The following is a 26,914-nucleotide window of genomic DNA, read 5'->3' on the forward strand; positions in this document are numbered from 1 at the left end:
TAGATTTTTTTTGAAATATATTTTCTTGAATAACTGAACCATAGTGACAGAAAAAGCAATACAGAATTTGAACAGGCTACTTATTTTGAATAATTCTGATTTGCTACGAGAAAATGGAAATAAAAATAAATGGAACAGTAGATTGAATTTTTATGAGAACTTACTGTCAAGTCAAATAAGGACTTTAAATGAATAGTTCTCAAATTGACTTGACACCGAGGTTTGGAAATTGGAAACGGGTGCCAAGGACGAATGTTTAACTGATTATGTTACAGTTGAGTAGGTTGTTAAAGATCATGAGTTAAAATAAACCTTTCGTGAATACTACGGTTATTACACATTGCTTCTTCGGTTTTCCCTGTGATTGAGGGTCAAAATATTTATTTACAAAAAATAACCGCAGGAAAATCCTATCTAGCATTAATTTGGAAAATAGTCAGGAAATGCGAAAAGGGCTGGTTGTGGAACTAGTTAATTAAAGCTTCCGCTTTTCAATCAGAAAAGAGTTCCAGTTTCATGCGAAATTCTAGTAGTGTATTCTGATGAAACAGGCAAAGAGCTTAGGGAGGTTTCAAATCTTGCGGACGGAAAAAAAAATTTTTTCTCAGATTTTTGTTTCATCTGAAAGAGCGTGAAAAATGACGCAGATTGATGGTCGAATGATCGCTCCTGCAAAGATATTTTGGGAGAAAAGTCATTTTGAATGTTCAAAAATGGGTCAACTGGTCACCGTCACTGTGACTCATAGAAAACAGGTACTTTTATTTACTTATATTAAAATTTTTTTTTCCGTCCGCAAAATTTGAAACCTCCCTTACGTTTGGTTAGGATATGGTAGTGCTTATTTGAAGGGGTCGGGTTTCGAGTGGCTTACGAGTCATTTATGGTCACTTCGCGGACGACTGTTTGTTGACCAGATGCGTCCGTTGTTTGGACCGATTGCAGCGGAACAGTTTGAATAACTTTGATGGGAATTTGCTTTGAGATCGCATTTGAAAGTCCCAAATCGTCCATCGGCGATTGGAGTTTCAGCTCGATCGCTTGACCATTTGCATTCGTTAGGATTTGCCTTGCGCTCTCCTGTCCAGTGCTGCCAGCAACGGATACTGTCCCATTGATTTGATTTAGGACTAGGTGCGGCGTCTGGTGGGAGTTCTGTGGTGATTGCTGTTGTACCGGGCTGTGATTCGAAGGAGAAGAAGTGTGGTTTTTGTTAGTGTCGAACTTTGGTTTTGGCATGGCTTTCTTGATTTCCTCCTATAAATTTCATTATAGAACTTCGCAAGTGACTCCATTAATAACTTACAAGAGTTCCGTCGCCTTTTTTGACGTGCGTCTTCGCGTGCCTTATGCGTTCATCACTTCTAGCAAATCCACGGTTGCATATGGGACAGACATAAGGCTTTTCTTTCGTGTGGCATCGTGTATGTGTCCTCAGATGGTCCTTTCGCGTGAATTTCCTCGTACAGTATTGGCAAGCTGAATCAGTAATTTGGAAGAGTCTTCCTTTGTGTCTTACCAAAAGGGCGCGTATCTGTGTGAATTCTTTCGTGACGTTTACATTCATCTGCTCGAGCAAATCGTTTGTAACAGAAGGAGCAGGAATGGGGTCGATCTTCATGCGGAACCTTGAAAGAGAAGTTACTTTTACTATCCAGCCAACTCCACAAACATTTACCTGAGAGAAGGGACTTGGATAGATATGAGCAGTCGACACTTCCTTATTGAACTCGACACGCTGACCAGGTGGAATGAGCGTCGTCTGTGTCGGTTTTATTCCCGCAATTCCAGCAGCATCTTCCACCAGATTTATCGAGCTCGAATTCTCAGAAACTATAAACTTTGAAAATGGATTCTCCTCGTTGATTTCTTACCTTTCACAACTTTAACTTTCTGACTCGGGCTGACGGGGTTAGAAGTTGTCGTCTGGTTCGCCTGTGGACTTTGAAGAAGAAGAATTTGTTGACCGCCATTTTGACCACCTGTAAAAGTCTTTACGGACATATAACTATTTAGCTTAGTACCTTGCTGAGGAATTACAAAAATACTGTTCTGCGGGATGATCATGATCTGACTTGTTTGCCCATCTCCATTTTGAATCTGGAGTATCTGCTGCGTCTGATTAGTTTGAGGAATTTGTATGAACTTCTGGTTGGAAGAATTCGACACTAGAGCCAGTATCAATAGATGCACTTTTGGAGACTCCTACCTGTTTGAAAAGTGATATTCTGGCTAGATGCGTCTAGAACACGAGTCTTGGTGGGCGGTTCACATTCCTCAGATGTGATCAGTTCGATACCGTCTTCGTCGTTCTCACCAATATGCGTTCCATCATTCTCATCGATATACGTGATTTCGTGGCCGGCTAAATTGTCTCGAGTCAGTATACTGATAGACTTTTCTGCTAAAGGTCGGGATGTTAACACTCACATGCAGCTGAAATCGGTGTCGTATAGATCGTAACGTTTTCTTGCGAGCGGGGACGGGCTCATCCTCAAACTGAACGGGCTGACTTTGCTGAAATTGGAACGTTGTCTGGCTATTCTGAAGGTTTCCGGAGGTGCCCGGGTTGACAGAATTCGGCGTGTTTATCACGAAACTTTCTATCTTCGGAGTGTTTTCGGCCTTGCCGCACTCTACGAGCTCGACCGTTTGACTCAGTTCATCGTCCGTCTTCATTGACTCGATCGTGGTCATCATGCTGGGCACTAAAATTACAGTGAATTAATGGAATTTTTTGACGTTATATTGATACGAAAATTTCGCTGAGTATTCTTACGGTCTGGAAAGTCGAAGAACATTTTAATGAGAAAAAATTATCAGGCGTCGAGCTTTCTCGTTTCTTATTATTTTAATTTAGATGCTCTGTGAATATATGATCATTCACAAATAGTTCTGATAGCGCATTTAAATGGATGTGCTTGGCGAAGCACAAAAGAAGAGACTATCGCTCAATATAGCGTCCAATTGTTATTTTCCATTGTGTTCAACATTGCGAAATGATGATGATAGAAAATATACATCGTCTCTCGTAATCAGTAAATTTAGGCGAGCTACAAATAATTAAATGAATGGATCCAAACGAATGAGTTCTGAATCTGAATTTTTGAGGTCTGTTCTTATTTTGTGGAAGCCCCCAAAGAAAAAGTACCAATTCTGTTAGTCGGTTAAAAAGTCTAATTCAGAAAATAATGATTTTAGGCGACTTTCTAAGGATAAAATTAGATGGGAAAAACAGGTGGGAAACAACTTCTCCTTTTTTCTAGATTGAATTGTGTTTCTCAGTGAAATTTACGACGAAAACAAAGGGAGAAGCAATGTGAGAAACACTCTAAAATCTAGAAAATATTCAAGGAGTGCTTCCCACTGAATAATCGCCGACAATAAATCGATGAGTGAGATTACCTATTTCGGACTGCGGCTCGGACTGAATTTGAATTCGTTTGGTTTGATGAAAAGGAGCGTGTCCAGTGATTTGCTCTGCATTGCGATTGTGATGAGCATTGACGGATTCTTTTTGAATGTCTTCATCCCTGGAAACAACGTTTATGGAACTGACAGAGCATCGAATGAGGGAAATGATTGGAGCTGAGAATAAGGACTCGAGGCACGAAGAGAGATGGAAGCGATGAGAGCAAGAGTGATGATGTACTCACTTTTTGGATTGATTAGACATTCTAGATCGCCGCGGCCGCTGAGGTAGGCGAGTTCGGCTGAGCCACGTGGGCGGGAGTTGAGGCACGGGCGGATCCGTTCAGGACAATCTAAGGGTCTCTTTTGGGGGTCTCTGTGTGGGGTGTAGGCTGCAAAAGTGTGGGCCTGGGCTGGAGCTGGGCCCTCCTCCGTAATATAACCCCCGCTGTGGAGAGCAGCCAATCAGCAGCGCGGATCGACCCATGCCTACGCAACGAGAGGAACGAACCATCGCACCAAATGCGCGAAATGAGTCATCACATTGGAGAGCGCGCGACGCAACTCTCTCTGGTAGAAAATAGACAGAGCGGAAAATAGACATGATTACGGTCCCCAGGGCACAGAGCTGGAAGAGCAACAGTTAATATCTAACCAGTCGATAAAGAGACAATAGAGACCCATCAACCCCGGCGCCGCACGAAAACGATGAACGGCCCGATTGACTACATCAGCGACGGACATGGACAGTTCTCATCTACCACCGCTAGACATTCTAGCGTCCCGCACAAATCCAAAGGAACCAGTTCTTCTATAATCAGACATAGTCAGGGTGCGTTTAGTAATCTTTATTCGAAATAGTTAAAAGCCCTTTCTTTCTCGAGATTTTTCTATCCTTCCGGCCTTATCGTTTGAAATAGCGAAGAGTAAGAAGGAGGTTAATTCAAAGATCGTCCCCAAATATTGTCTTAGGATTATCTAATAGTTATTTATTAGTGGTAATGGCTGGACAATAGTATTCTTTTCTTTTATTGCTTTGTCTGGGGCAGTAAATCAGTTCCGTTAGCTTACATTCGTACATTTTTTTGTTAAATATAGACAGAGAAATGAGCACTGAAGGTAAAAAACTGGATGAAGGGAAAGGAGAAGGAAAGTCCCGGAAAGATGCGAAGCCATGTCATGATGAGGCTCAGAAGATCATCGACTATCTCCAGAAGAAGTATAACTACCACCATTTGCCGTACGGATCGTCCGCCGACGATGGTCACCAGACGATCTTGACAAAGTGCAAGAACTTGCAGAAAGAGATTCTCTCCGTCTGCAGAAGAATCAAGCGAGCGAATCGCTCTTCAAAGTCCTTGCTCGACGTGCTCAACAACGAGGACGAATCCATCTGCCTTGTTATCAAAAGGAACCAGGTAGGAAGCGCAACATAAACAGTGCTCACCAACAGCGGAAGCTGGCATAATATTACTGGCATAATATTACATGCACCGTCACGTATTCAACCCGTTAAAATCTCGTTTCATTTAGGATGGTAGAATTCAAGTCGATGGAAGAAAAGTCTGGCCCCATGCGTTTATGTTTCATCTTTACGCGCTCTTCATCAAGGTCCGGGTTTCAAAGTGTCAGCAGGTCACTTAGTATCTCTCATTCATGGGTGCTTGAGTTCGATGGAACCTGGAAAAGGGGGACAACACCCGTGAGCAATGTGGAAATCATTCTGAGTTGCGAACGAAGGAAAACTTGAAAACTCCATGCAGCTACCCTTTTGCGGCGGAATGGGCGAACGGAGAAAATCTGCTTTGCATCAACCCTTTCCATTACGAAGAAAAACTAAAGATTGAAGTAAACTCGCTGGTTAAGCGAACACCACTCACGAAAGGTCCTCCTTCGCGGCCGTCAACAGCCTCGTCGGTGAGAACCGAAGCTTCAGGAAACTCTTTGATGATAGACTCTAATTGTCTTGAGAAGCTTTCGCTCTCCAAGAATCTGTGGGAAGTGCCTAACAGACGCGAGCGCAAATTCGGCGATGATGAGCTGAAGAACGCCAAGGGTATCATCAAATTCGAAGAGACAGTCTCGAAGGCACACGAGAAAAGAAACATGCACAACACGAGAAGCAGAAGTCCTAGGTAATTTTTATTATAACGTTCTATTTACTAAAATGTACAGAATTTCATTAGCACTTTTTGTTATTGAGTAGGCAGAACTTGCTTAATATATAAACATATTGCTTTAATAAATGTTAGATGAGAATCAATTTTTGAAGAAGGTCTATAATTTTGTTGTAGACAATGTAACACAACCGGTCGTCAAGTTGCGTCAGATTTGCTAATAAACTATTGACTCAATAGCTACGAAAGCTTGCTTTATCAAAGAATTTAGACAGGGACGACGCAACCCAGCATGTGTGACTGATTGTGAGCTGATCAAGCTTTCTTTGCAGCCTGTAAACACGGTCAATGAAGTGAAAAGTCAGCTAGAAGACTTCTCTTTCATGGAAAACGCATTCAATGACGTCCAGGTTGGAGATGTCGGTGACGTAGCCGGGCTGCAACAGATAGAAGATCAGTTAGGGCTTCAGCCTACGAATGCAAACCAGAACGGTAGCCACGATAATTCGGAGTACTCAATGGTGACACACCCAATTGTGCTTCGCGAGGCAGCGGAGAAACCTTGGTGCAACGTTTCCGTGTACGAGTGCAACAACAAAATCGAGGTCTACTCAACGGCGAAGACTCAGCTCGGTGTCGAGTACAAGGCGGCCGATGTAAATAGATACGCCAAGAAGGAGACTCTCAAGGGCAAGGACGCTGCCCAAACGGATATTTTCGACTTGTCCAGCATCTCCAATGTAAATAGGTAAGAACATATTAGTTTCATTTATGTTTAACACATTCCACTCTAGAAGTACAGACACTTGGGACCTGTTGGAAAAGCTTCAACGAGGCTTGACACTTGTCTATGACCGAGAGAAGCGCATCGTCAGTTGCCACAACAATTGCAAGAACCTGAAGATATACGTTCTCTCCTACCTTATGAATGTAGAATGTGGAAAACACGAGCAATCACTGATCCAAGTAGGCCCAGGTGCGTCTCGTGTCGTTTATGACGGCTACCAACTTGCGAAGACGATCGAAGGCGTCAACTCGACCACACAAAATGATTTGCAAAAGTGGGCTCTCATCAGTCAATACGCGAATTACTTTACTGTTTTCCGCATATCTTTCCAACCATGGGGTCCGGAATACACGAAGAAGCGTCTTACTGGTAAGCATCTTTTAGTACTTCATCTGAACTCTAGTTTAAGGATAAAATTAATTCACAACTTATTATTATTAGTCATAAGAATGAATTAAAAAATCTCTTTAGACTGCGATCTGTGGTTGGAAATATTCATGCGTGAATACCTTGACTGGATAAACCAGATCGAGCACCACTATGAATACGTCGTTCACGATGCCGCATATGATTCTCCAGAAACGACCCCTCAATATGACCAGATTCAAAATTACGCGCCGGTACAATCACCCGACCCGACCCTACAGCCGGTGCAATCTCCCATGTCTCAACACCCTATGTCACCGTATAACATGGCCATGTCGCCTAACAACTTGCCTCTTCAGTGAGGACATAACACTCTTCTGCTCAACTTTTTAGGGTGCACGCTTTATCTCTGATACTTTTTCTTGTTCGCAAAGTCCCTTAAGCGTAAAGCTGGGTCTAATTCTGCATTCTATATGTATTCTTAATAACATTTTCATTCTCGCGTCCTTACATGTAAATGTATCTACGTCGCCAATTCCCCAATTCAAGTTCAAACCCGTTATGTTCCTTTAACTCAATAACCAGCTTCTACCTGCGTCAAATTAATAATGTTAAAGCTTCCTCTTATACTTTTTGTTGTTTTAAAGCTTGTAGTAGGCCTTGTACATTGCCTAATGCATTTTGACGTGCAGCAAAAATAACCACTCTCGGTGCTTCAATAAACCCGCAAAGTTCAGACACTTGCTTATTCTTTCGGTATAATTATTTTAACACTTGTTTAGCAATAGATGGCGGAAATTTTTGCCATCTCCTAAATTTTCGAAATTGTCATGTGAGTATTCTCTTTTTAGTTTATTCGTTGTTAGAGCAGAAATAATTTATTCTTTGTGAACTAGTTTTTTGTCAGATGGTCAGTTTGAATCTGAAATAATAAGTCATCAGGCAGACAGGAGGGCAGGCTGAAAAAAGAATTCAGTTTTTTTGGATAGGAGTATCATATAGCTTGATTAGAGCGGGAACTAGTAATATTATAACAGGGCCCGCCTGAGTTGTCACTTGGATATCATAGGAGTTAATATAAGATATTAATTCTTAGGAAGAATAATTCAAGGATTATAGCCTTGAGCACGAGCAATGTCACAGACATGCCAATGTTGACATAACCAACTGATTAGTTTGTTTTTCATTTTCGGTGAAGCACTGGGATATTTGAAAGAGACTAAGATTTTCTTTAGCCATTCTGGGATCGCGGGGTTGAAGAAACAACGAGTTCGCCAGGTCCAACTGACTTTTGTAGTTTAACACTTTTGTTTTTCGAGACTTTTTTGCGTTCAATCTCCAAGATAGAACTGAGCTCGCTTTCGATCTCTCCCAATTTTAGACGTTCGTCGGGCTCCATTTTCCAGCATTCCTTTGATTTATATTAGAAAATGAACATTTTACTTTTTATTTACCTGCATCAGAGTCCACATTCGCGGGTCGAATTTCGTCAAATGTTCAGGGCGTGCACCTCTTCGAACGGCGTTCCAGAGGGCTTCTTTACTCGAGCAGCGCTCAAAGTTCTGAGGCAATCTTGTCGATCCAGAGCAGATGTACCAGAGCTAAAAGAGAAGATGAAGGCGATGTTTGATAAGTAATTAAAAACTGCTCCAGGCTCGTTAGGCACAATCGAACTGGCTAATTGAAGCATCAAGTGGAAAAATTACCATTATGCCGAGAGCGTAGACATCAATTGAGGCATCATAAGCGCCCTTGAATAGCTCAGGAGGCATGTGAATAGGTGTTCCAACTACCGAGCCTGAAAGCATCGCGCCTGGTTTACAAAATCCCAAGTCAGAAATTTTCGCGCGATTGTTCCCATCCAGCAAAACATTTTTCAGTTTAATGTCGCGGTGGACGAGCCCACGGGAATGCAAGTAGCTAAATGAATTTTAAAAAAGATAATAGTGAATAACCCTAACCGAAGTCCATTCACAACATCAAGGGCAACTTGCAACCTGTCGCAATAAGAAATGCCTTGCTTGATTGCCGTGTAGAGGTCTCGTCGAAGCCTCTCCATTATTAAGAGTACGGCTGGCTGGGAGTTTTCTTCGGGCCCATAGGAGTCATAGTCAATAAGAGAACCGTACAGCTTCACTATGTGAGGATGAGGCTCTAGCCACCATTTCGTGTAATAGAACTCAAGCGAGAGATCTCCCCACTGCCGATCACCGTCCGGAATGACAGATTTGACGGCGACTCCAATCCTATGCCCCCAGTGATCGGACTGAGCAACAATTCCATATTGACCTGAATACTTCGTAAAATTCTGCTTGCCAATAACTTGTTTTTACCTCTACCGATTTCACGGCCAATTTTTGGCATTCCATACATAATTAAGTCGCGGAAGGAAGAGTTCTCGAGCATAAGGCGACCTAGGCGTGGGCACACGTGTCTGCGCAATCGTAATTTTGTGTTTTCAACCTTGTTCAAACGGTTTTGATGTTTTTGATCCAAAAGCACCATTGAGGTAATAAAGTTCTCGTGAGCTTCGTAAAGACGGTCTGAATATGGAATAAATGACTCGAGAAACCGTTGAGTACAAAATATTCAATCTTGCCCGCGTTCCGAAAACAAAAAAGGGCGCCTTTCAACGGATACAAAAAATCGACTCTTTGTGTTGCAAGTAAATAGCACTGCCGCATAAGGACAATAATTGCGAGTCAAATTCCGTTTTTTCAAAGATTGGGTCACCTGACCCCTTCCATCATCGACAGGAAAAACTTACTTTTTATTTGGCGGAGGAGAGCAGTCCCGAGCTTCCGTGGGCAAAGCAATGCCATCAAATTTGCTACATGCGTTTGTGCCCAACTTGTCGCGGAATTGTCGGCGTCAGCGTGCGTTTTCGGCTGAAATACACGTTTGAAGCGGCGAGTGATGACGGCAGAGGTTGGAAGCCCGTCATCAATAGCAAGTGTATGTCCATTAGGCGCGTTGAGCAATTCTGTCAATCTTACAGACGGTCGACTTTCACTTTGCTTGTATTCAACCTAAATAAAGTTGATAGCTTGAACACATTATTTAAATTAAATTACCTTCGATTCTAGTAGTTCAAGCGAGCGTTTTAGTGGTCCTTTATCACCAATATTTTCCAAATTACAAATGATCGAACTGCTTTTTGAAGAAATTTGGTTCAAAACATACTGGTCGACAGTATTAATACGCTCATCAAGTTCGCGATTCGACATCCTAGCTCCCTTCTTCCAGTTATTGAGCAATATTTCATGTTTTCCGAGCTCCACTTCTTCAAGAACCATTGCTATTGACTTCACAATGGCATCATTTACATTTTCTAATGTTACGGAGCTAAAATTTATTCATAATCTCAGAACTTGAAAAAGATATTACCGGTAGAGATCGAATATTTTCTGTTCTTGCTCTTCTGCGTAGTTGAGACGCTTTGGCGTCATCGTTAAGTCCCTGGACATGTCCATGCATCTGTTCAGTAACTTCGACATACATGATTCTAGCAGACTGATCAAGTGAGTAGAAGCCTAATAAATAACAATTCACAGCTCCCAGGTTGTAACTATTTTACCTGGATCAGATATGCGCGAGCTTGGCGTCTAATATTAGGCTCCAATTCCACATGAAAGTCAGTGAATGAAGGCAAAAATTGACAACGACTGGCGCGATTTAGCCAGCTCTTAGTTGTGAATCCCTTTGGATTGAGGTAACCAATATTTTCGAGTTGATCTGCTAGCTCAGACTCCTCTTCATTTTTTGCAGAGCGCACGAAGAGGACAGCTGAGTGAGGAAGTCTCTTTTGAAGGTATTTTAGATCTTCGAGCTCTCTATGCGTAAAGCTCGCTCGCTCGATTGCATAAATAACGAAGGGGAGACAAACATCCATGGCGGAGTCGACGATTTCGTCGATTCCAAAGCTGCCGCCACTCGGAGAAACCATGACTGTTGAACCATCTTTCAGCAGAATATGATTTAAGCTGACTTCAATCGCAGACTCTTCTATTTTAGACAGTTGACCCTCTTTTTCCGGCAAAAGGATGAGCTCTTTTTTGGCAAGCCCACTTTTTGACGAGCCGTTTGAATCTTCCGAGTAAGCTGACTCAACAGAGTTTGGAAAGAATTCCAAGTTGACGTAACTTCCACTGTCTCCAACTGTCGCATAATTCTCGAATCCATACTTGATGCGAATCATGCGGCCCTCGGTGATTTCTGTTGTTTCTTGCGATACAATAGTTTCTTTGAATAGTTCGTTCACGACAGAGCATTTCGCCTAAAATAATATTCCTTGTTGATTGCAGTCCAAGAAGTGTCGCGAAGTGATCGATTCTTGCTACGATTTTACCTGGTAAGTTTGACCGAAAATAGCAATTCCAGATGGAATTCTATCTTGGATTGCTTGCAGAATCGGACAAGTGACACTGCCAAGTGCAGGCAACTCTGGAAAGTTGTTTCGCAGCGAGTTGATCTAGAACTCCAAGTTATCATTTGAGCGCTCTAGTTCATAGAATCACCTGATGAAGAGTGCTGTCATATGATTGTCGCAACTCGTCGGCTTTTCTTCCGAAAACATTGAGCGCTTTTGATATGGGCACGTTGACCATTGATGATGGCCTTGACTGTAGCTGCTGGAGAAGATGGGAACCTGAAGGACCCACGTCTGAAGGTCCACGCCATCCAGTGGGCGGTGTGTCCAACTGAGTTGGAATGGAGAAGCGTGTTTGGTAAGCCAAAGTCGCCGTCATTAAAACGCTTTCAGCGCTCTTCCAGGTTGAGCTTGTGCAGAAAAAGTATGATTTCTCCTTTTATGGGCTTAGCAATTGCATGATCACATGTTTGTCCGTTATGTCTCTCTTTTTTCGATTTTTGAAGAAATAAAGATCAAGAGCCCTTCCTGTTTAAACAACGGGATACCACTCAATCAGCTGGCCGCATAGTAGAAGTCGGTGTAAGTCATCATCTCTGGCAAATAAAGTTCGCTGCTGATTTGTGATGTTATAAATTTCTCGAAGACGAGCAATGTCTCGATTTTTCAGTCTAAAAAAGCCCATAAATATTTCGAAACTTTGGCCTAAACCCATCCCCGCGAGCAACCTCTTTTATGGCTTTTTAACGAGCTAGTGTTCTTTGAACCCTGCCTATCTGCGTTGATCTTCTTCTAAGGCTTTAGAATCCAAGCTTCTAAATTAAAACCAATACTGAATAGGTTCTCCTCTATCCGTCTCTTTCGGAAATTCGTTGGCAAAAATATAGCTAGAAATGGGGAAAAAGGTCTAAAATTAGTCTTCGTCGCCCAAGGGTAATAAACAAAAAGTCCTGTTTATTCAATTGTCCCGGATAAAGAGAGACCCACTTTAGCGATTAGCCATTGACGGATGGCTGACCAATTTTCCAACATTTTTCCAAAAAGACGTAAATTATGAAACAATGACAATGTTTTCTCTCTGTTATCATGAGGAATTCTCCATCTTTCAATACTGAGAAAAAAATAATGATAAAATCAGTTCTGCTCTGTTTCTCTAAAAAAATCTCGATTTTGTGGATTCCTTTCCTCAGTGAAAATGTCAAACAATACCTCTTGTAGAGGCCAATTTTTGTCCGAATCAATTATTTGCATTTCAGCTGCGATTTGAAACAGTGATACACTCAAGACTTAAGATCTCTATCTCTCTTCTCTCTGACTATGGCCGTTGCTCTCTGTTCTAGGCTAGACGTGTACCTTGCTGGGGGGTTTGATAACTTTAGGTCTGAAAGACTGAAAAACCTTAAAAAGGTGTGAATTCAGAAATGACACATCTAAGATATTATCAAAAAATCCCTGCTGCGTCGACCGCTAAAGAATGTAATTGAAGAAAAAAATGTTTCACTTTGTTGAAAAAATATTATCTTACGGAAGCGTTCTGTTGAAAAATCGTGACCGCCGTCGATTACGAAGCTAGCTCTCTTTGAAAATTCGTATTTGAGTTCTCCTTGATTTCGAAAATTTGAATTTCGGTACGAGCGCGCAATCTTCCCGCTCAAAAAGTTTGGGAGTACGCCTGGTGGCGCTGTCGAGCTCGATCTCTTTCCGATTTCTGAAAGGAAAATTTTCCACGGAGTTTTCCCACTGAGTACTGTACTCCCAGCCAACACAATTGTTTGCCCAGTCAGACTTTGTCTACTGAAAAAGGGATTAACTGAAACCAATTTCGCGCTCGAAATTGCCCGCGATTTTCAACTCTACTGAAGCCTACTGTGTTCACTATCAAAAATGGCTTGAGCTATCTTACTAAGTTATTTTGTTTTTGACCTTTTATTTGGCTTCGAACTTTAATGTTTAACAACAACACTACACAACTAATGTTTTTGGGAATCTATCAACATCGGAAGAATAACGACAGAACTGTCAATTTTACGAGAAGTGAACATTCACAAACTATCATAATCGATAAAAATCTACTTAGACTCGTTAAAACTAGTTAGACCTAGAACTGACCTCAAAACCGTCGCTGGTTTTTCTGTTTCTTGCCGTTGAAAATATTTAGCGAGGGAAAATAAAAGAAACAAATATTGCCAAGAAATAGCTAGACAATGTTAAGAAGTCAAACACCTTGGCGAGGTCAGAAGCTCAAATCTGTGTCAATCTTTTTCTTACATAACTAGTAGGTAGTTATATTGCTCTCTCTCTCTGTCTCAAGAAAAAGAAAGCTACCAACAGTGATTGTCATCCGCTTTAAATCAATTTATGTGGATTTTCTAAAAAAATATTATAAAGAATAATGGGTAAATGAATGGCATTATCTTACAAAGAGGAAACCTAGACTGTGTTCTGTAATCTCAGTGGTATTTATGAGCTTAAACGCAATAAAGAATCAAAGTGTTTACATTTTTAAACAAGTTTCGGGGTGAGTGATTTGCTTGACCTTTGAAGTCGTCTTTGAAATTCGCTCTATGAAAAAGCTCCTCAAAAGATCTGGGTCGATGGTAGCCTGATCTGGGTTGAATTGAAACGACCTAAAAAGCCACCGCGGCTGGATACTGTAAATTTGAACCATGGGCGCTTGATATCATGCTTTGTTTGTAAAGCACACGCCGTAATTACGAACACTTGACCTTCATATCCAAGTGGAGATGTTGAGCTCTTCTAGGGCCAAGTTTTGAAATCAGAAAATGTTGCTGATAATTGCGGCTAAGTCACTACTCGCAAAAGCGGCCGTTCTCATCAATTGTGCGATAATGGGCACTTGGCTGTAAAAGGTACGTTCCAAATTTTTCGTAAAAAAACTGGCTGACAGAATTTATGATGCGTAGCAGATCACAAAAGCAAACGAGAAATCATTTCTGGCTTTTGATTCAAGTCAGGCGCGAAGAAAGGTTCGTTTTTTATTTAATTGGGTCTTTATTGTACAGCAAGGCAATATCAACAACGGAAGCACGGAGAACTTCATTTTAATAGTATCTCTAAATACAGAATATTTTGAACCGAAAGAGCAACTTTTTTGTACTCCAATTTTTGCAGGCTTGCGATAATTTCTAAAAATCGGAGGTAAAATTCCGATTACGCGAGCGTAAAATTGACATTCCCAACGAACATGGCGGCCTTGGTCATCTTTTCATATATTTAATCATCCTTTCATTGTAATATTGCAAAGCAGCAGACGTTATGCTTTTGATTTTATTTTACATAGAGAATGTACTAACTTCGAGCTGCAACAGAATTAGAGGCGAGCATGGTGAAATAAGTTCACAGCATCCATACAGGAAGCGTTTTTTTTATCAAGAATTCACGATATTGTTTTTCTGAAAAGTTTCTTTGAAAAAACGCACATCAAGTGGCGGAGAAAACTGGTGTATATGGGTAAAATCGCAATGCCAGGAATGGTTCTTGAGTCAAGAAATCTTGACTGATGAACTGCTTTTAAAACTTTAAAATTTAAAAGAAGAGACCATCAAGAGCTAATATACAGGCCGGTCTTATTTTGACTGTGAACCAACTTGAACTCACTAATTGTACAACAGATGTCCTTACTATTTCCACCAAGCAAGACACGATCAATTTTTGTCAGGGCGAAGTCCGAATCCCTGAGCAGCATTTTCCAGGCAGAGATGATAAATTTGAGAAAATCCTACCTTTACTGAGTCTTGCTCGCATTCTTACGGATTCATCTAATAAAAAGATCGGGAATTCATTCTCGAGTTTAAATCTGGCAAGATGAGCGGTGATTACGGATTCGATGTTGCTTGGCGATGCAGTATAAAGGAAGAAAAACAGGAAAGCCATTCATAATAATTCCGCTAACGAAAACTCGCGAGCGTACTATTAAACCTCTGCTTAGAAAGCCGCATCAGTATCAATCGAGAGGAACTTGAAGGTTCCCAAAACATTTGAAGCTCTGGTGCTGAAACAATTCGATGACATCATTGAAGAAAACAAGGAATCGATCAAGAAAGCGAACCGAGTTCAAGCAGTTAGAAACTCCTTTGAAAGAATGTGCAGAGACATCGAGAAAGCAACAAATAGAAAAGGAAAGAATCACTACCACTACTATTTTGGAAAGGCTTTGTGAATGAAAGTACTTTAGATCGGGAACGCCAGTGTGCAGACTTATCCAAGGGAAAAGAATTCATTCAAAGTAAACTTTCGGAACAGTCACCTGTCTCGCCAATTGACGCTCTTCAGACTTTTTAGAAAAGAAAGGGCTTGAATCAGATCAGCGCTAGAATTTAGAACAGCATATACTATATAGTGAGTCACTTTTCGTGATATACTTGTGTCCGGACTCCGGAGTGTTGGGAGATAGACTTTTCAAGCAATTGACAGTACGTAACTGCTAGATTCTTGGAATGCAATCATGGAGGAGGATGGGCTTTTGCTCGTGTGAAGACAAGAGTTCAGAAACTGCACGACCTGATAAATGCTTAAGATTTCCATCAATCTTTCTTCGTTTTTTTGTATATAATTTCCTGCGTGCACCAAATAAAATCGAAACAAGTTGACACTTTTCTTACTTTCTCCTCGGAAAAATTAAGAAATCATTATTTCTGCGTTATCTTGTTGAATTCAACTTTCAAACATGGGCGGGTTAACGATCGTTCATATTTCGAATGGTCACATTGAAAACGGCGAAGATTGCGAAAAGTAACCCTAGATCTCGTTTCTTAGACCCAGAATGGAATAGTGGAGGAGCTAGAACATACACAAATGCTTCGAAAAGTTAAGGGAAGGAACATGAAAGCTATCACGTAAGGAGTGTAGTTAAAAAGCTGGTCACCACTGAGGGTCATTACATTCACAGTTACACCTGGGATGATCGAGCAAGTACAGAGTAACATTCATCATGTAAACGAATATACTTGACGAAAACGAAGGTTTTTACCAGAAAGCCCTACGATTTTGCTTATTATTATTGAATAAAATGCGAATATAATTGAACTTTTGGATTGCTCTTTCGTCCGGAAGTCGCCTCGAAGGGAATAGTGCTACTTTGAATGTGCCGGCGCGGCGAGGAAAGAAAGGGAGCAAGTCCAAGGTTAGATGAATTATAAAAAGAGGAATTACGAATTCAAAGAAGGCCACAGGAGCCTATGTAAAAATGGAAAAAAAATAATGAAAAGTAAGTAAAGAGCAAAGACAGTACTCGAGGTGGAACGGAAGGAACTAGCGATAACACTCAGTGTGAAACTGACAAAGAAAAAGTTTATTCAGAAAACAAACTGTAAATAGTCGCACTTGATAAATAAGGGATCAAAACTTCCTAAGATAATGTTCTGGTCACCGAGTGTTGAGAGAAATGTTAGCCTAACATAAAAAAAAAACAGTGCCAGTGCGGGCACAGAGCTGACAAGGTACGAAGAATGGTCCGGTTTGCACCCGCAGTGGCCAGAAAAACCGTGAACCACTGAAAGATTCAGCGACACCAGTTTTATAGGTGTCCGGGTCTTTTCAACTTTTGAAGAGGCCCTCGCTTTGAGAGATTTTTTAAATCTTACAATGGCCCAAAAAGAAGCTAGCTGTATAGGAGTAATGATTAAATCATTAAGTTCGGATAGATACTTGCTTTAGGATATGAGAAAGTAAATAACATTAATGAGTAGAGAAAGGTTACCGAAGAAACTGAATATGTAAGCCTTTTTCCAAATAATTTTTTTGCAAAACACTTTCGTTTGCCTTTTTTAAGAACTTGAAATGATATCTTTTAAAGTTTGAGATGAATAGAAAAATTATACTAAGGCAAATGAATGTCTGAATAGGGAAGTGTGGGTGTGATCCAACCGATCATGAAAAGCAAAATTGTTTGATGGCTTCAATTGGGAGTCTATTGAACTATGAGGAAGACGACTCCGACCAAAATGATCTGGCTGGGTCAAATCCAAACGACGCGAAGTGTCAAAATTGACAGAAAATTTTAGCGATAAAAAGGCAAAATGCGCCAAATTAAGAAAATATCAAAATTTGAAGATTTGACGAGGGAGAAAATGGATCTTTGGATCGGTATGGAAAAGGACCCAATTTTGTCGGGGTTGAGAGAGGAGTTAGAGGTGACTAAATTTTAAAAAATATTAAAATGCGGGTGAACGTTCGAACAAGGACATAGGAGAACAACAGATTTCGCCATTTCTACAGTTCTCGCGGGAAAGAAGCCGCAGCGTGCGCGTTACCCAAGTGCTGCCCGGAAAATGAACAGAAAATTGAAAAAATGAATGAAGACGAAGACCACCTCGCCCAAGAGAGCACTGAACAGGGATCAGCCTGATCGCTTTCGGCTGAAACTGTCTAGGGCGTCATTTTGGTGGGCTCCAGTGGTTGATGTTAATCAACAGTCGCAATGACGATTTGAAAAGGTCATTGCGAAAAGTACCGATGCGCAATCGAAAGCGATTACGCTTAAGCAGTCGTAAGTTTTTAGGGAGCTTTCACTAAGTTATGGGTGGGCGGCACTTTCGTGGGCTGGCGCAGGAACACGCTGCGGGGCGCGAATCATGTAGAAATGGCGAACGGCTCGACAGTGTCTAACAATACCAACGACCGGGGGTTGTGCGAAGGGCCAAGCTGTTTCGAAAACTGGCGCTGATGTCTGACGGATGTTTACATCCGTACGCGGCGCCAGACGAAAAGTGGCAGAAGTTGCAGTAGTGGTTTTAACCAAGATATGATATGGTAGCATATTAAAATAAGACCCGGTCGTTTCTTTCGGAGATTTTAACCCTTACAAACATGAAGGAGGAACGTTGGGAAAAACCTACTCATTCATAAAACAATCGATAAGTTTAAGTAAATGGCCTGAATAAAGGAAAAAAACAGGGAATAATCGAGCAAACCAGTAGGAACGGTCCTCGAGGACTTGGAAAGTCTGTTACCGACTTAATAGTAATCGACGCCGCGGCGATTTGGCTGCATGAAGTAGTCCTCGTTTGGCGGCGAGTTGGGCATGTGCCAGCAGACAGGCGATGATGCGCCGAAGGATTCGGGAATGGTAAGAGAGAGTCCCTCGCTGAAAACATCGCTAATCAACCTGGCTCCGTTTGATCGACTTACTCATTGAGGATTTTCTTGATTGGTCGAACACCGCTTGGACGCGAGCTGTAGTTGTTTCCCGTGAATCCGTTGTTGGTAGTGGACGCAGGCGCAGGCTGGGGCTGCTCGTAGCCAGTGTTGTCGCTAAATGATCGTTGGTAGATCGGTTGAGGCTGCTGGCGGCTCATTGGAGGAATAATCGAAGCCTGCTGCTGCTGCTGGGAGACAGGCTGAACTTCGCTTCTTGACACAGATTCGTATCGCGGGATCGGCATGCTTTTAATAGGCTCTGGTTGGTACTGACTCATTTGAGGGGAGGTTTGAGGAGCTGGCATGCTTTGATTCACGCTTGGAACTGGCGGTGGAACACTCTGCAACACAGGCGACACGGGTGGTTTGATCATCGACATGTTCGCGAAGGTTAGATCCAGCGGAACGGTTTCACTCCCGCTTGATGAGCCGCTTGAGTCTGAGTTGAAGCTTGAGGCTTTTGTGTCTTTGATTGCCGCCAGTTGCTGCTCCTGATACTTCTGTGCCATGAGGACCTAGCAGTGATGTTTAATGAAATGGTCGTTAACTTTAAGCTTACATGAAGAATACGTGTCTGCGTGGAGTCTGGCAAGTTCTGGAAGATTTCGAAGAGTTTCTTCGCCTGTTCCTGCTCACTGAGGTGCTTGTAGCCGCTGGAAGCGGTACTTGCGTTCGCAGCATTGGGAGATTGACCATTGGCGCCCTGGTACGGCTTTCCCATCTCGGGTTTCCACTCGCCCGTTTCGAAAATGGGAGATGGTGACCTAGACGGAATCGTGGGCTCAGAGGGTGCTTGACTAGACCAGTTGGTATTGGAGACCTTTTCGGTGTCGAAAGAGTTCCTCCGGGGCATAAAAAAAGCAGCTCGAACACTAGAAAAAGAATCGAACCAATTCGTGCCGTCATCTCTTACCTGAGTGGCCGGCCTGGTTCGATTTCGATACCAGCTTTAGCTGCTTCGATGCAGTTCTGCGCGTCGCCTTCATCGGCAAAAGTAACGAAGCCATAAACTTTCTTCTGTCGTCGTCCGTCGCGATTGTTGACTTTCAATTCGACGTTGTATACCTTCCCCCATCGGGAAAAGTACTCTGTCAATCTTTCGTAGCCGAGCTAGAATTCGTCCATTGACGCCGAGTTATTCAGAAAAACTCATCTCACCTTTTCTATTCCAGCTCCTTCTATGTAGATTCTGTTGTTCACGTGAACCTTTCTGTGAAACTGGGGCGCTACCCACTCGTTTTCCTGAATAAGCATGTAAATCAACTCTCTCCCGAAGACACGAAACGAACCTTTGCGACAACTTTCGACAGCGGGTTCGGGCTAGTCGACTGGGCTCCTACTGTGGTGTTGGAAAGCGTGGCAGCAGTACTCATTGCTTTCTGAAGAAGACATTTTTATTACTGAAAATTACAGGTTGCATTCGATGAATAGTATCTGAGGACGCGATGAATATTATTTCCTTATTTACGTTCAGCAGTTTTTCTAACATACCTTTTCACAGTCGTTTATTGGCAACGTTACCATAACCGGCCGGTTGGCCCGATCGAATCTAAAATAAAAAACTTAAGAATCTTCATCCGTTGAAATTTGAAAATCAGAAGAATCTGATAAGGAGCAGCGAGTTGAACAAGCTCTATCTCTCTCTAACGCAATGGCTTGGTTCTATGGAGAAATTTTCTGTTTAGAGGAATGTATTTTGAGGCTTTCTGGTGCGTCTCCTCTGGTGGTAGTGAAGAGAGGACAGTACGCACGATGGGATGGAGCGGGCGATTGAGCGCGTTTTGGCGAATGGGAATCGCCCAAAGCAGCCGCCCACGACGCAAAATTACGTGACGGGCGCGGTCCACCCCGACTCCACTACGACTTGTTGCTCGGCCACAGAGCTTCGGCTGTGAGACCCGATTGGCAAACTAGCGCAAAAAGTAACTGAATGTTGAATCTCAGAGCTTGAAAATATCTATTCCAAGTTGGGTAGAGTCGAGAACGAAAAGACGGGGAGACAATGGGTTCACTGTCGATTCGCTCTTTCTCTCATTGATAAAAAAATCGAATCCAGATAGTAGGGTTCAAGTTCGACCGCTTTTTCGATTCGCTGAAATCGATAGCTCGGGCTGAAGTGACCAGTGCTGAATCTTATGTAATCTGTCTTCAATTTTCACTAGTGGAAAAGTTTCGACACTCAAAAGTATTGGTCGTCTTCTTTTTCAGATTAGATCAATATGAAGTTCTGATCCTCTGGTGCAATGTGTTTGCTATAAATTTAAAGTGTCCCCGCTCAGTCGTAACTAATCTTGAATATTATCTAGGGTTCACTCAGCCATAATGGGAACTCAGATAATTACGCTCCGTACTTCCGATAATAAGTAACTGCGCCGATAGATGGCGTGGAATAATAAATCTGTATTTTATCAATTAACTGAAGCTTTAGAAAGGTAGTATCCATCAAGATGTCACAGTGGTTAAAGTTGTCAGTTGGAAAGTCTTCTTAGTCCAGCATTGGCTCCTCTTGGAGGATGTAATGGAGAGAAGAGGGTCCCTTCGAAGATATCTTAAAAGGTAAATGCTCAAATCAAATTGTTATCTTTCAAATAATACCGTTGTAGTTTCAAACTCTCCATTTTCGAATTGAGGGGAAAAATTTTTACAAAAACCGCTTTCAATTTCTGTGAATTTTTCGTTGAAAGTGAACTCGTATATCCATAGATTGTCGCCTGTGAAGGTAACTGGCTCCCAGCGGATCTCGCCAGTGAACTTGCGCTCTTGTTCTTCATAATTCCAGTTCAGAAACTCTTTCCGAGCCGGTGGTCTACTTCCGTCATCGAGCTTCCACCCTTCTGGCGCTTTTTCGTAGGAAATGTAGGGTCCATCCGCCGCGAAGTGGTAGGACGCACTACCGACACCCAAATCCTGAGCATAGACTTGTCCGATCGGAGAAGTGATTGCTTTTCGCTCAACCCCGGGTATTTCCAAATCGGCAAAGAAGAAAATGCTCTCACACAAATCGCAAAATTTAGCCCATTTTCCTACTTGCCCGTAAGGTTTGATGCAAATCTTTTTTTGGGTTAAATAAATGCAGGAAAATAAATATTGTGATTTTAATTTTGACCCTTTCCTTGCAGAGCGTGTGCTTGCATGGAAGAGCAACGAGATCTTTTTCTGAGTAGCAGGAAAAGCAGATTCCCTTCAGCGCTTTATTCAGAATCGCCATAAGTTTTTCTCTAATAAAGAGAGAATAACAAAGCTCCCGTCTCTCACTGTCAGGATTTCTCGTAGGAACGAAATCGGAGCTCCAGAAGACTGTCCCATTCTCGCGCAACATTTCACAAGTCCCAGACTCAATTTTCAGGAAATCTTCGCTAAATTTGAAATCGTATCTCCAAGATCCGCATCGCTCTATAAGGCGCACTTCCCCTTCCCAAAGTATAGTGCCGCTAAATCGACGGGTTTCTTGATCGTACTCGACATCAACGAAATACTTCGTAGCTGGGGGCTCACTTCCGTCGGTCATTCGCCAGTGGGATCTTGCAAAGTCGCTCAATCAGCTATTAAATTATGCAACTCATCTCAGGAAAAAATTTTCAATAGCCTTTCCTGTCGTAAGAAATGTAGGCCGTGCGTTCGTCGACAAAATGATAAGAAGCGATGCCCAGCTCTGCACTCGGCATCTGTATATACGCTTGGCCCCATGGTGAGGTAAACACCAAAGAGCCCTGTTCCTCGTCGAATTCAAGCTGAGTTGTTTGTACTTTTCCCTGACAGTACGGGCAGGCGAATACGACTTTATCCCTTGCCCATCTGGTCAGACACACGATGCAGAATTTGTGGCCACACGCTAATATTGAAATTGAATAAATAAAAATAACAAAAATTGGGCAAAGATAAATTAACTATGAAGAATATTTTTACCTGTTTCTACTGTTAGTTTCGGAAGAAGCCTCCTGTAGCAGATCGGACAGTCGGGGTCTTCATCCCCTTCGCTGGCCATTCTGAGTCGTTCTACATCTGAAAGGGTCTGTTATCCGGGGCATTGGTAGATGATTTTTATCATGTCAGTCAGGAAAAGGAAGCGTTTTAGTTAGACAGGGTGACTCGCGCGATCGGAGTTCTAAGAGCAGCATGAACAAGAAGCAATCTCCCCCGATAATAAGCGACAGTATCGACGGTATCGCTCTGGAAGTTCTACCGCTGAATATTGTCATTTACGATCAGAGGAAAAACATGGCGCAAAGAGACTAAAAAGGTTAAATGTAAAACGATCGGGTTTCGGTAATTATTACTGAATTTCAGACTGGCTGTAAGTTGATTTTTCTCCACTGAGAAAGGATTAAGAAGTAAAAAGTAACCGTAATAAGCTGAAGCCTAAAGGTCATACATGTATCTGCGCTGGCGTTTTCAAAAGGAGGCTTTTTAAATATATAGACGAGAATAAAACGATTTGGGAACTTTGATGCATGGATTGTTGGGCGGAGTCAGGTGCAGTTTTTTGTCCATTTTTGGTTTACAACTCATTCTTAGTCGGAGTTTGTTTTTGAAAGGGGTCCATTTCGGAATTGATTCACTGCGTATTCTTTCGGGCTCGAGACGACCTGTAGATATTCGAGGTTGTTCAAATTGCAATTCTTCTCGAGGCGGAATATATCCATTTCTGTGCCGTCACTTAGGCGAATTTTGAAAGTGTCGAAATTCAAAAGGCCTTCTTCCTCGTAATGCTTTTTCGGTACTTGATCTTCTTTCTTGACTTTCACTTTTTTGGCTGCCCTTTCTTTCTTTTCCTTCTCTTTCGTCGCTTCTTTCTCTTTAGCCCCTTCTCTGCCCCTTTTCGAATCTCTGCCAAAAACTTTCTTGCTCTTCCTTGGAAACTTATCCTTCCTCGCGTCAAATTCTTTATTTGCATCTTTACCATTCTTCGGTACCCAGCTTGGATCATTATCCGTCGTCGAGTCGGTTTCAGATGCGGGAGGAAATACTTCTTTTTTCGCGTGATTCCACTTATAGACAATGTAGACCTACAAACCAACAAATAAGATCTCAGAAAAATACTTTTTATCTTACGCTAGATAGGTGATCTGGATTAGCGGTCATTGTGGCGGGATTAAAGAGAACTTGTTTGTCTTTGTGCATAATTTCTACCGTCCTCTTGAAGCGATCATGATGCGGCCCACCGCTGTAATGAAACAAAACACGCGCGGACTTCGAATCTGGAATCTTCATGAAGAGCACGGCCATCGGATCAAGTAGTATTTCACCGACCTAGATATAAGGTAATTCCAAGAAAGCGAGAAATAGTAGAATTACCTCCCGCGAAGAACCAGTGTAAAGTTTTTCGCTTAGCTCGAATCTGTTCTCGATGCTCAACGAAACATACACGCTTCTCCTGCCGTGATTTTTTAACCAGACGGAGTAGTTGAGCTCTATGCCGTCCCTCAGCTCTTTGAATTGATTCTCGTCGTTGGCAACACGCATGTTCAGCTCAAGATCGTAGTCGTCCTTTCTACTGATTTTCTTTAGGTACTGCGAAATTGTATTCATATTTTCTTTGTACGAGTGCGAGCAGTGTCGAGGCATGCGGCTCGGTCGAATACAGTATTCGTGTGACGGATCCTCTTTCGAACTCTTCAAGCAATACTTTCGTGCGTAGTCATCAAAATCTTTTTTCATCAGGTTGAACTTTGAACTGTAAGAGAACTTACTTAGGGATAAATAGAGAGTCACCATACTATGGTGTTCACAGTACGAGCAAAAATAAATGCCTTATTTGATCCCTCTCCTGATCCTTGACTTTTTTACACGGATCATAGTTTTTTTCGTCGTCTTGGTTGCAGCTTGCAGGTTTGATCTTAATTCGTGAGAAGACTAGCGGGAACTCCTTGTCCTCCTTCCATTCCTCGGGGCTGGTTTTTTCTTTGGCCATTTTGAGATTGTCAGAAAGAATATCTCCTGACCATGGAAAGTAGCAATAGAAATTGGAATGGATAAACGCTCTGCTCTCCATCGATTCAGTTTCGCTCTTTTTATCCGTAACTAAAAGCAAGCTTGCAGAAATTATAATTGATTTAAAAAGACATTATCATTCACATATCTTGAAAATGCGTACATACATCGAACGAATGAAATCACGCCCCATGTGGCCGCCTTGTTTAATGTTTGGTCGTTTGTTTCAATATCCTTTAAGTCTGGGCAATTAGGATCTTTATCTGCGGTTTTGTTGTCCATAAATACAGTGCAGTGGTTGGGGTTGATGCTGAATAAGTTTAAACACTGCGATGATTATTCTTCATTACCAGTAGCGCGCCATAGATTTTTCGTCGCATTTCGCCCATTTCTCATTGACCGTGTTCTTGACAACTTTCTCATCTTGGAGAATATCTGGGCGAAAGAACTGGACAATGGTTAGTCGAATTTCTGCAATGTGGATGTCTGCGTTTTTTCCTTTATGTGCGGGCGGAAATTTGATGTAGCAGCATTCACCGAACATGCGCGAGCCGCGTTTGCACGAAGACAGGTTGATTTGGTAGAGAATGGACTCTTTAGCTAAAAGCTGCTTCCGGGAAATTGAAATCTGGTCCATCTTTGACTCTATCTCCGTCAGATTCTTCTCCTCTTCCTGGAGATTCATGTGACTGGCCACAGCGTCGACGAACGAATTAGCAGAAGAGTTTGGGCCACAGAGAAAGAGACTGTAAATAGTGCGGCCCCACTTGTCAAGATCCTTGTTGAAGTTCGCTCGCTTGAATTCCTTTGGATTCATTTTCTCGATTATCTTCGACAGATCATGTTGAAATTGTTGTCGAGTGAGCTGAGGGTAGTAATGCAACGGATTGAAGCAAAAGTAGCTCTTCTTTCCCTTTTCGTCGTCATGTCCGTCGTCTTCGCAGTATCGCGAGAAAATTTGGCATGGTTTGGAGTAATCCGTCTCTTTCAAATACTGGACGAAAGGGTTGAAGAGAATGTAAATCATGTTCTGCGGGTAGATTTTCTTTATCTAAAGTGGTGGAGTAAGTAAGTGAAATTGAAATAAATGCCACTCACTCTGTCATCTGTCGTCCAGTGCTGCACTTGGACCCTGCCATCGGCGGTGCGCGGCACTTTGATGCATCCCACTTCTCTCAACTCGCGCAGGATTTCCTCCTTATCGTCTTTCTTGGTAATATCGGTACATGCGTCGACGATATCTTCGCAGAGCTTGAGAAACTTGCCAGATTCTCCGTCTCGGCCCGATTTCTGGTTGACGCGACGTGTATTATTTCGGAAGCTCCGTGCCAGCTCCCACAGCTGTCTGTCACAAAGCCTCTTTGAGTGGTTATAAATATCAGTTTTTGAAAATACCGTACTGCTTAAAATTTAGAACCGCGTGGCGAAAAGAAGTCGTGCTTGGGCATCTCCAGAGGGTGCATTTGCTTCGCTGCCGCGATAAATTTCGAGACAAATTCCTCCTCTCTCCGTTTTTCCTCAGTTTTGGTAATTTCAACTAATTTAGCTATATTTTCCTTTTCGCTTGTGTCGATCGTGGTCTCCGTCTCGTCTTCCGGTTCTTCCTTCAATTCTTCAGTCTGCTTTCTCATTTCCTCCTCAAGTTCTGCATCTATCATCATGTTGTGGCGCACCGATTCACGGTTGAAATCGGTCAGCTGCAGCTGACTGTACTCGCTGGGACGGTAGTGGGGGAGAAAAGTCGGTTCATTCTTCACCACGTCGAAAATAGAAGAGTCTGAATGTTCAATCTTCAAGATCAAAAATGCTCAACTACCTGGGCTGTAAGAGGAGCTGTGAGTGGAACTCGTCAATGAGAGCTCTTGCATAGCCTGAACACCGATAGGCATCAGGCTGGAAGATAGAACGTCTCTTCTTTCATCTGACTCGGTTGTTGAAGTCTTCTTTAGCGGGTTGACTTTGTTATAAGATTCCGAGCCTCTAGAACCGTCTACTTCGGCGGTAACTCTTTTCGGCCGCCTATTATGGAGGATAACCCTAGAAAGCATCGTTTTCGAATACTGAGATGAGTGGTGGAAACTTACGGCTCCTGACCGCTCGCCACTACAGATCGCATGATCCCGGCTTTGTCTCTATTTTCATCTGCGCCCATAAACTGGCGCGTTCTGTCTGCTCAGAAAAAAAGTTAACGTTTGGTAGTAAGTGTCGTAAGATCCTTTACGGAATTTTCGACGGTCTTTATATACTGATCGATATTAACCCACGCATGAAAGCTCATGCGCTCTATAATCCCGCCCATGATGGCACATGATCCCGATTTCTAATGAGTGAGTTTGGCACGACCCAACAATGAAAACTTCCACTAATCATGTAATGGACTCTACTCTTACTTATTAAAGGGGCCTCTTGTGAACCTATTTCAGTATTCTCTCTATGCACATAATAGTTATTTAGAAAAATAATATTAAGTATATATAAATATGTGTTTATCAGGGGATGGAATTTCCAACCCCGCGGGCAGTTTTCTATTCCCGTCAATTTCATTCAAATAATGTCGTCAGTCAGTCGGAAAAATCGTAATACAAAATTTACCTGTAGATCAAGTGTTCTGGAGCATTTCCAGAGTGGCAATGAAATTGTTCTCTCCCTTTTTCCTTTCTTTGAACGTTTTTCCCGACAGGCCCCCGATCCACGACGACCAATGAGTCACCATTTTTCCTTTTCGAACAAAAAATCGCATTTTCGCTTCGCGTCTTCTAAAAATCTCAAAATCAC

The 26,914-nt window shown here is 42.3% G+C and overlaps 7 protein-coding genes and 1 long non-coding RNA gene across 8 annotated transcripts; 1 reads left to right on the forward strand and 7 right to left on the reverse strand.

Annotated features, from left to right (window-relative positions):
- Window positions 1-6: 6 nt before the first annotated feature.
- On the reverse strand, window positions 7-3,676 carry LOC145709216 (uncharacterized). The gene is made up of 10 exons (XM_081786894.1): window positions 3,657-3,676; window positions 3,406-3,533; window positions 2,475-2,708; window positions 2,210-2,404; window positions 2,025-2,168; window positions 1,875-1,982; window positions 1,679-1,833; window positions 1,520-1,628; window positions 1,307-1,479; window positions 7-1,257 (listed from the first exon to the last, which is right to left on the reverse strand). The coding sequence occupies exons 1-10, from the start codon at window positions 3,674-3,676 to the stop codon at window positions 871-873; spliced, it is 1,653 nt and encodes a 550-aa protein (XP_081643020.1). The 3' UTR covers window positions 7-870.
- Window positions 3,677-3,945: 269 nt separating this feature from the next.
- On the forward strand, window positions 3,946-7,419 carry LOC145710153 (protein mothers against dpp-like). Its single transcript, XM_081787851.1, has 7 exons — window positions 3,946-4,216; window positions 4,555-4,829; window positions 4,945-5,022; window positions 5,101-5,546; window positions 5,800-6,276; window positions 6,323-6,684; window positions 6,787-7,419. Exons 1-7 carry the CDS (start codon window positions 4,120-4,122, stop codon window positions 7,041-7,043), a joined length of 1,992 nt encoding a protein of 663 aa, XP_081643977.1. The 5' UTR covers window positions 3,946-4,119; the 3' UTR covers window positions 7,044-7,419.
- Window positions 7,420-7,518: 99 nt separating this feature from the next.
- On the reverse strand, window positions 7,519-12,726 carry LOC145707012 (dual serine/threonine and tyrosine protein kinase-like). The gene is made up of 13 exons (XM_081784486.1): window positions 12,576-12,726; window positions 11,589-11,721; window positions 11,199-11,496; window positions 11,030-11,152; window positions 10,259-10,957; window positions 10,069-10,214; window positions 9,756-10,026; window positions 9,449-9,710; window positions 9,015-9,224; window positions 8,643-8,970; window positions 8,388-8,601; window positions 8,136-8,282; window positions 7,519-8,092 (listed from the first exon to the last, which is right to left on the reverse strand). The coding sequence occupies exons 3-13, from the start codon at window positions 11,427-11,429 to the stop codon at window positions 7,913-7,915; spliced, it is 2,811 nt and encodes a 936-aa protein (XP_081640612.1). The 5' UTR covers window positions 11,430-11,496; window positions 11,589-11,721; window positions 12,576-12,726; the 3' UTR covers window positions 7,519-7,912.
- A 2,973-nt stretch (window positions 12,727-15,699) lies between these two features.
- On the reverse strand, window positions 15,700-19,770 carry LOC145706476 (uncharacterized). Its single transcript, XM_081783889.1, has 7 exons — window positions 19,700-19,770; window positions 19,498-19,587; window positions 19,367-19,450; window positions 19,122-19,318; window positions 18,768-19,080; window positions 18,200-18,723; window positions 15,700-18,155 (listed from the first exon to the last, which is right to left on the reverse strand). Exons 1-7 carry the CDS (start codon window positions 19,730-19,732, stop codon window positions 18,026-18,028), a joined length of 1,371 nt encoding a protein of 456 aa, XP_081640015.1. The 5' UTR covers window positions 19,733-19,770; the 3' UTR covers window positions 15,700-18,025.
- An 818-nt stretch (window positions 19,771-20,588) lies between these two features.
- On the reverse strand, window positions 20,589-21,256 carry LOC145707916 (uncharacterized). The gene is made up of 2 exons (XR_014134781.1): window positions 20,804-21,256; window positions 20,589-20,756 (listed from the first exon to the last, which is right to left on the reverse strand). It is a non-coding gene; the product is annotated as an uncharacterized LOC145707916 (long non-coding RNA).
- Window positions 21,257-21,786: 530 nt separating this feature from the next.
- On the reverse strand, window positions 21,787-22,237 carry LOC145709217 (tripartite motif-containing protein 12A-like). The gene is made up of 2 exons (XM_081786896.1): window positions 22,115-22,237; window positions 21,787-22,040 (listed from the first exon to the last, which is right to left on the reverse strand). The coding sequence occupies exons 1-2, from the start codon at window positions 22,191-22,193 to the stop codon at window positions 21,787-21,789; spliced, it is 333 nt and encodes a 110-aa protein (XP_081643022.1). The 5' UTR covers window positions 22,194-22,237.
- A 216-nt stretch (window positions 22,238-22,453) lies between these two features.
- Window positions 22,454-23,889, reverse strand: LOC145706477 (uncharacterized). The gene is made up of 3 exons (XM_081783890.1): window positions 23,504-23,889; window positions 23,261-23,458; window positions 22,454-23,214 (listed from the first exon to the last, which is right to left on the reverse strand). The coding sequence occupies exons 1-3, from the start codon at window positions 23,864-23,866 to the stop codon at window positions 22,720-22,722; spliced, it is 1,056 nt and encodes a 351-aa protein (XP_081640016.1). The 5' UTR covers window positions 23,867-23,889; the 3' UTR covers window positions 22,454-22,719.
- Window positions 23,890-23,933: 44 nt separating this feature from the next.
- On the reverse strand, window positions 23,934-26,891 carry LOC145709218 (uncharacterized). Its single transcript, XM_081786897.1, has 8 exons — window positions 26,732-26,891; window positions 26,224-26,311; window positions 25,956-26,176; window positions 25,540-25,916; window positions 25,238-25,498; window positions 24,490-25,190; window positions 24,307-24,449; window positions 23,934-24,229 (listed from the first exon to the last, which is right to left on the reverse strand). The coding sequence occupies exons 6-8, from the start codon at window positions 25,164-25,166 to the stop codon at window positions 23,934-23,936; spliced, it is 1,116 nt and encodes a 371-aa protein (XP_081643023.1). The 5' UTR covers window positions 25,167-25,190; window positions 25,238-25,498; window positions 25,540-25,916; window positions 25,956-26,176; window positions 26,224-26,311; window positions 26,732-26,891.
- Window positions 26,892-26,914: the final 23 nt, after the last annotated feature.

Source organism: Oikopleura dioica, chromosome XSR (genome assembly GCF_907165135.1).
Source record: "Oikopleura dioica chromosome XSR, OKI2018_I68_1.0, whole genome shotgun sequence".
NCBI classification, from domain to species: Eukaryota; Metazoa; Chordata; class Appendicularia; order Copelata; family Oikopleuridae; genus Oikopleura; species Oikopleura dioica.